This window comes from Gossypium raimondii, chromosome 2, assembly GCF_025698545.1.
Source record: "Gossypium raimondii isolate GPD5lz chromosome 2, ASM2569854v1, whole genome shotgun sequence".
NCBI lineage: Eukaryota > Viridiplantae > Streptophyta > Magnoliopsida > Malvales > Malvaceae > Gossypium > Gossypium raimondii.
The window spans coordinates 43,255,900-43,263,939 of record NC_068566.1 but is presented as its reverse complement, the minus strand read 5'-3'; the positions used below and the strand labels follow the sequence as shown (position 1 = coordinate 43,263,939).

The following is an 8,040-nucleotide window of genomic DNA, read 5'->3' as shown; positions in this document are numbered from 1 at the left end:
ATTTGAATATGTGTCATCAAATAGATTTTATTTTTTAATAACACCTAATTTTTCTTTTAATACGGGTTAGCAATTGGACTTTAATTTTAAATAAGCTTAATATATCATTCGATACTTGAGTTGACATTTTCTAATGCAATACTTGTGTTTTTTGTCTAATGTAGTATTATATTTAGCAAAAGTTATACATTTTGATAATTAAAGGTAAATACGTTAAATTTTTAATGCTCAATTCAAATTTAAATGTTGATTTGATGAAAGTTAATTGTTAATATTATTAAGTTTGAATTTTCTTGATTTTTTAATAAAATAAATTTAATGTTAATTATGAATTTATTTAATTTTGCGTTAAATTGGTTAAATATAGTTTGATATATATGGATGTGATTTTTTTCCGTTTTTGAGATTCAATACCGAAAAGCTAACACTAGTACATTTGAGTACAAAATCTATAATTCATTTATCAAATACAAATACCACATTAAAAAGATTGTCAAAATCGAATACCCGATGATGAATCAAGTCTTACATAAGACCTTTGAATATTAAAAATGTCGCATTTAAGCTTAACAAAGGTTCAGTCCATATGAAGATCAACCAAGGTTAAGTGAAGCACCTTTTAAGAATAGAATACATATTCAAACTTTGAAAGAAATCCACAAATAAACTAGAAAGCTGTTGGTTGAGGTGATAGTAATCTTGGGTTTAATTCCATTTGATTATGGTGGAAATAGGAAGAGAATTTTGGTTTATCTTATAAGTTTTCGGGAGCTTGTGAGCATGAATTGAAGAGGATTTTAGTGGAAAGAGATGAATGTGAGCCATGCCTCGGTTCATCCAGAGGAAGATCCGCCAACCACCGACGGCACCGGCGGAGGTAACAACAATGAGTTGCCGGGAGTGAGGATGAAGGATGTTCAGGGAATGCCTGGTACGCTAGGTGGGCTTGTGTTGTGGATATGTCAGTTTGCTTTTGCAGTTGTGGGACTTTGTGTCATGGCTACCACTAGTGATTTCCCTCCAGTTACTGCCTTTTGGTAAATGCTTTTTGATTCGAGTACAAAATGGTTTCTTTGTTCTGCTTGAAGTTTGGTTTGGATTTGCAATCGATGATGGGAAATTGAGGATCAATATTTGATTCTTTTCATATCATCTTTTTATTTTATTTTATTTGCAAGCTCTAACTCTGGAAATGTAGCTATAAGTTGAATGTCAGAACCTTGTTTGTGTTTCTTGTGGAATATGATTTTAGAATTTCTAGAATTGAATGTAGGAAGGCTGCTTGATTGGTTGCTACACATGCTATGGTGTTCAGACTTTATTTTTCATGAAGTACTCGTGTCTAGCACATGGATGTGTAGATATGACATTATTCTCAAATTTATGAAAAAAACCTTGAAAAAATCTAAACATATCCATGTCAGATACTCACACTCGAGTCCGAGTAATATAGGTTGCTAAGTGCATTGCCCCTTGTTCTATCTAAGCATTGTGGTTTATCTTTGATGGCATCTATATTGGTTTGTCAATTTAAATATAGTTCAAGTGTATTTAATCAAAGTGTAAGCAGCTAGTTTATTTAGTGAAGTGAAGGTTAATCTTACGGCATGAAATGTTAAAAACCCACTTTTAACAACACATCAAAGTTGAACAATTTAGGTCTCCCTGGTGAATTTTTCCGATAGATAGGGTGCTTAGAAAATGGCAAATGCCAATAGAAGGACGTCTTTCATCAAACTAAGTTCTCCATTATCTCCGCATTTTGATGATCGTAAAAAGGGGAGTGAAAGAAGTTTTCATCCTCATAGCTCTTCGTGGAGATGTAGTTTTGTTTAGACCTCTATTTTGCTTTGAAAGGAGCCGTAACATCTGGACTCTCACATATGATTATCAAAGTGAAGCAACTAGTTTTTTTTTGTATTCTGCATTGGATGTTATCGTGATTCTCCCATAACATGGAACTTTTTTATTTGTTACATCAGCTTCCTTGTTGCTGCAACTGGCTTGCAGAGTTTGTGGAGCTTATCGTTAGCTATTATTGACATTTATGCCCTTTTAGTGAGGCGTTCCTTGCAGAATTCTCGTGTTGTTACTTTGTTTACTATTGGTGATGGAGTAAGATGTTTACTTTCGCAGTTACAAGTGAAGCTAAAATGTTGGAACATAACGTGATATCCAATTTGTTTTTGTTGAATCTCATAAAAATCTTTAATTTGCATGTCTGGCATTCTCAGAAACTTATCCTATATCTACATGCATTACTGTTAGATTTGGCACATCCTGCTTCTTCTGCCTTATGAAGCATTTTGCATGATACCATAGCTCTTCTCTTTGAAAATTTCAGTTAATCATTACTCATTCCGGTATTCTTGAACTTTCTTTCCTCACCGATAAATTTGGCATTTAAAGAGCTGAAATTGTTTATAACAGTGTTCAATTTGATTTTCCTAGCAAAACAATTGGCTTGCCACTGGCTTTGATGCATGCTGATGCTTGGCATTGGTGTTTTTGTATTGGTCTGCAACTAGTAGAAGACTAATAATCGTCATTAGTAACTCAGGAGTAATACTTTGAACTTTTGCTAGCACTTTTGCGATATCGGTTTACTCGTTGAAAAATTGTTCCTACTCATTTAGCAATTCCATAGGGACATGTGGGAATAATTGCTAGTTACCGTTAGCAGACTGAACTCTGCATAGTTTCTCGATATGCTGTGCAAGCTAATTACGTGGACTAAATTCGATCGAAAAGACAAATCATGAATAACGTGTTACCATTCCCCATGGCTTGTAGACTTGTGTTAGTTAAGAGCTCGTGTTCGATACAGAGCACCTGAGATTTCGGACCATTTTGTCTTGACATTATGTTCTTCTTTGCAGATCACATCAACTCTCACATTTGCTGCAGCTTGTGCTTCTGCCGGCATTACCGTTCTCATCGACAACAATCTTGATAGCTGTGCCCAAAACCATTGCACTCAGTTCGAAACCTCCACTGCAATGGCCTTCGTTTGCTGGTTTACTGCATTACCTTCGTTTCTCTTGAACTTTTGGTCACTTGCATCCCGATAGAAAGGAACGCTGGAAATCGAAGTAGAAAGGGGTATGAATCGTTTTGTTATGCCAAAAACCTTTCCCTTGTAGCATTGTCCACTGCCTCGAAGTGTTATTTTCGAGTTTGTATAGGCATTATGAATAGCAGTTGCTTGAATTTAAGCTGTTGGAGGTGGAATGATTGGATCACATTGATGTAAACATGTATGTTTTTCAAGTACTTGGTCGTGTGTTTGTGGCTCAATTTTATGTAAATATTGAGCTTCTCCTTGTTTTTAGATTAATTGCACTAGATGTCCCCAAACTATGGACCTAATTTTAAACTGGTCCCTAAAATTCAAAGCCTTGCAATTGAATCTTCAAGCTAAAATTTCGTTCCAAATTTAGTTATTAAGTTTGGTGCTAAATGTTTTTAAGCACATTCAATTGGAATATTTTGAAAACTAAGGATCAATTTAAAGTTTGACTAATGATTTTGGGGATGTATGTGGAATTAACCCTTTTTTAATTAATGCTCGTCAATTGACCTTCCCCCAACCCAATGAACCCAAATATTTTTATAATTTTTTTAATTTGAAAACTATAACCAAATTTTAAAATAGTGGAATTGGGGTAGTCGAACCAACCGAATAATCCCATCTTTGAAACTCTTCATCAAGAATCAAGAATCTGAAGAACCTTCGATTTCAATATAAGATTTATTGTTTACTGATTGTAATATGTTATTGCCTCATTAATGTGAACAGGTTGATGTAATCGCTTTATGTTTTTTTTTACCAAAATTTTTCTATCCAAATTTAAAATGATCCTTAAAATGTTAACCCAAGAGAAAAAAATAAAAATGTTATGATTGAAAGTTTTGTAATGGTGTGTTTTTAAGATTAATTAAAATATTATAAAAAATAAATTTATATAAAATATAAAATATAATAATATTTATAGCTAAAACCTTTTAATTTAATGACAAAAACATTTACATTGTGACATGAAAGCTCGGTTCAATCCTTAACAACCTTTTTTCTCGATTATAAAAAATAACCATATTTATAATTTTCAAGTCCATTCCATTAATTAAGAATATTATTATGTAAATACTGTTGAAGAGGATAGCTGCACAAGGGAAAAAGGAACTCAAAATAGCCTTTTAAAAATAAGAGATGGTAAAAGATTTCTAAGAGTATATTTGGGAAAAACTGATGCTACATTATTCAACTAAAGATTAGCCTCTTATATAGGCTTTACAAAGCAACAAATCTCAATAGAAAATCATATCTCAACAGGAAATCATATCTCAACAGAAAATCATAACAAAAACAGAAAAAATAAAGGAAACAAACTAACACAACTCAACCAAATCTAAATTTAGAAAAGAAAAAACAAAATTAACTTTGAATCATTCTCCAACACTCCCCCTTGATTCAAACTTGCACACACCAAGTAAGGCTCTAAGATAACAAAACTTCTCTTTTGACAATGACTTGGTCAGTACATCTGCCAGCTGATCTTGAGTGCAGCAATATTCCAATGTTATCTCCTCCTTTGCAACCAGATTGCATATAAAATGATAGCGAATGTCTATATGTTTCGTTCTGCCATGGAATGTTGGATTTTTTGTCATGGTAATAGTTGCTTTGTTGTCACAAAATATTTCCGTTGCTTCCTTTTGCTCATGTTGAAGATCTGCTAACTCCCTGCTTAGCCAAATGGCTTGACAAGCTACTTAGGTTGCTGCTATATACTCAGCTTCTGAAGTTGACAGTGCTGCTGTAGCTTGCTTTTTCGAACTCCAAGTGATCAATCCCAAACCTAGAGTGAAAAAATTTGCTGAAACACTTCGTCTATCATCCAACGAACTTGTCTAATCACTGTCTGTGAACCCACACAATCTGAAATTTGAAGTTTTGGAGTACCAAACACCATACCCCAAAGTTTCTGCAATATAACGCAAGACTCTTTTTGCTGCTCCATAATGAACTGTTGAAGGTTGTTGCTTAAACCTGGAAATAACACCAACAGGAAATGCAATATCGGGCCTGGTGTGCGTCAAGTAAATTAAACCACCTACCAAGCTTCTGAACCTTTTTGCATCTGCCATTTCTCCTCCATCTTCTTGCTGCAATTTCTCATTGATGTTCATGGGTTTAATTGCAAGTTTGCAATTAAGCATGCCAAACTTACTAAGAAGATCATTGGCATATTTTTTTTGTGAGATAAAAATACCATCTTCAGCCTGATGAACTTCAAGACCAAGGAAATAATGCAGTAGACCCATATCCGACATCTCAAATTCATTCATCATTTGAGATTTAAACTCATTCACAAGAAAAGTAGAGGAACTAGTATAAATGATATCATTAACATAAAGACAGACAATGATGAAATCATTACCTTCCTTTTTCAGATATAAGGTGGGCTCGTTCTCACTTCTCACGTATCCTTTTTCCTGAAAATACCCATCAATCTTGCTGTACCATGCTCGAGGGGCTTGCTTCAGTCCGTATAATGCCTTTTTCAGCTTGTACACCTTTGTTTCATTGCCTTTCTTTATGAAACCTTTCGGCTGTGCTACATAAACCTCTTCTTGTAGATCTCCATTAAGGAATGTTGACTTAACATCAAATTGATAAACAAGCCATTGCAATTGTGTAGCCAATGCTAGAACAAGCTTCACTGTTTCAAAACGAGCTACCAGAGAGAAAGTTTCTTCGAAATCAACACCATATTGTTGTGCATAACCTTTTGCCACAAGACGAGCTTTGTCTTTCTGTAAGCTTCCATCAGCAGCAAACTTTGTTTTGAACACCCACTTCAAACCAATTGCACTTTTGTCTTTCGGTAAGTCTACCATTTCCCATGTTCCATTCTTCTCAATAGTTTTCATCTCTTCCTTCATTGCCTTCTGCCACTCTTCCCTTTCAGCAGCCTCTTCATAGTATATAGGATCTGAAATAGCAAGAGCAAACTGACAAGATTCATAAGTGTCATTAGCATATTTTGGATTTGGCTTTCTGGCCCTTGCCGATCTTCTAAGCGAGAGTTGTCCAGCTAAAGATTCTTCAGGAATTTTAGCTATTGGTGAATTAAGAGGTAAACTTGCTGAATTTAACTCTTGTCTTTCATCTTGTGAAACCTCAATGGGCATAGAGATTTGCTGATGTACCTGCTCTTCATTCCAATCCTAGCTTGCATTTTCGTCAAAAACAACATTCCTGCTAATAATCACCTTGCCACTCAAATGATTGTAAAGCCTATATGCTTTGGATTGTGAGCAATAACCAACAAAGATGCATTTCATAGACTTTTCATCAAGCTTGCTTCGATTGTGTGAATCTACCAAAGAATAGGCAATACAACCAAATATTTTCAAGTGGCTTACCGAAGGTTTCCTAGCACTCCATGCTTCATAAGGTGTTCAGTAGAGAACCGCCATTGTTGGAGAAAAATTCAGTAAATAAACAGCAACAACAACACTTTCAGCCCAAAACTTATCTGGCAACCCCTTAGATATTAGCAAACTTCTTACCATTTCAACAACCGTTCGGTTCTTACATTCAGCCACACCATTTTGCTGCGGTGTATAAGGTGCTGTCAACTCTCTATGTATGCCCTCTTCTTCATAAAACTGGTTAAAGTCATTAGACAAAAATTCTCCTCCTCGATCAGTGCGCAAAGCCTTAATACTTCTTCCACTTTGCTTTTCAACGAGCGCCTTGAACTTCTTAAAAATCTCAAATTCTTCTGATTTGGAGTAAAGAAAATACACCCAACTCATGCGGCTGCAATCATCTGTAAATAACAAAAAATAGCGACTTCCACCCAAGGATTCTGTTTTCATGGGTCCACAAATGTCAGCATGTACAAGCCCAAGACACTCAGACGCCCTTCTAGAGTTTCCTACAGGAAATGGTTTTTTACATTATTTCCCAAATATACACCCTTCCAACAAATCTAAAGACTCAATTTTTGGCAGCCCGAACACCATTTCCTTTTGGCTCAACAATTTTAGACCCTTTACATTCAAGTACCCATACCGTAAATGCCACAACTTAGACTCATTATTCTCTTTAACAATAACAACAAGATCCTGACTTTCTACATTAGAGACTTCAAGAGGAAAGAGCTTGTTTGGTGCCATCTGAACATCAACAATAATTTTTTCTGTTTTTTTGTCTCTAATCACACAAGACATGTCATCAAACATGACAGAATATCCACTACCCATAAGCTGCCCAATGCTCAATAAATTTTGAGATAAAGTACGAACAAAATAGACATTATAAAGGAGCTTTATGTTACCATGATTATTGCTTATCGCCACAGTGCATTTGACCTCAACTTGCATCTGCTTGTCATCACCAAGTCTCACATTCACCTTATATGACTCATCCAGCTCCTTGAACAATGATTTTATCCCCGTCATATGAGTTGAACAACCGCTGTCTAAAAACCATATGTCTTTCGAAGCTATAACTTCATCTTGACAAGCCATGAATAACTTAATCTCTTCGTCACCTTTTGTATAGTTGGCTTGTCTTTCCCTTTTCCAGCAATCCGCCATCACATGCCCATATTTCTTGCAATAATAGCATTGAACATTGTGTTAGTGTATGCCCAAAGATCAATCATGAGATGGTTGTAATAACATACTTGATTTATCATGTTTATTAATATAAGGCGTTACCATTATTATTTCAGTTTCTTTTCTATGTATATAAATAAGCTGTTTTATAATAATGTCCTAAGAATAATATGATTATTCTTAAAAGATCCTTAGTCAAGTATTATTGTTGGATAGGACAACGATAATGCATTAAGACTAACATGTAGTTGATTGATGATAAAGAGTTGTCATTTATATGGAATGTCAGAATCGATGCATGAATATGTGTGTTAGAGAACAACATATTGGACTGACCCATTATGATATGTTTCTTGGATTATTATGTAATTGTCACAACATTACTCATAGTGATTAATATGTATATGA

At 34.8% G+C, this 8,040-nt stretch overlaps 1 protein-coding gene across 2 annotated transcripts; it reads left to right on the top strand.

Annotated features, from left to right (window-relative positions):
- Positions 1–615: 615 nt before the first annotated feature.
- Positions 616–3,423, top strand: LOC105788949 (CASP-like protein 5A2). 2 transcript variants are annotated; one of them, XM_012616058.2, is made up of 3 exons: positions 616–1,037; positions 1,983–2,115; positions 2,880–3,423. In XM_012616058.2, the coding sequence occupies exons 1-3, from the start codon at positions 811–813 to the stop codon at positions 3,069–3,071; spliced, it is 552 nt and encodes a 183-aa protein (XP_012471512.1). In that variant the 5' UTR covers positions 616–810; the 3' UTR covers positions 3,072–3,423. The 2 variants fall into 2 exon arrangements, 1 of the variants encoding a protein (XP_012471512.1); XR_001132195.2 differs by lacking the exon at positions 1,983–2,115 and having other exon boundaries at positions 902–1,037; positions 2,880–3,028.
- The last annotated feature ends 4,617 nt before the right edge of the window (positions 3,424–8,040 follow it).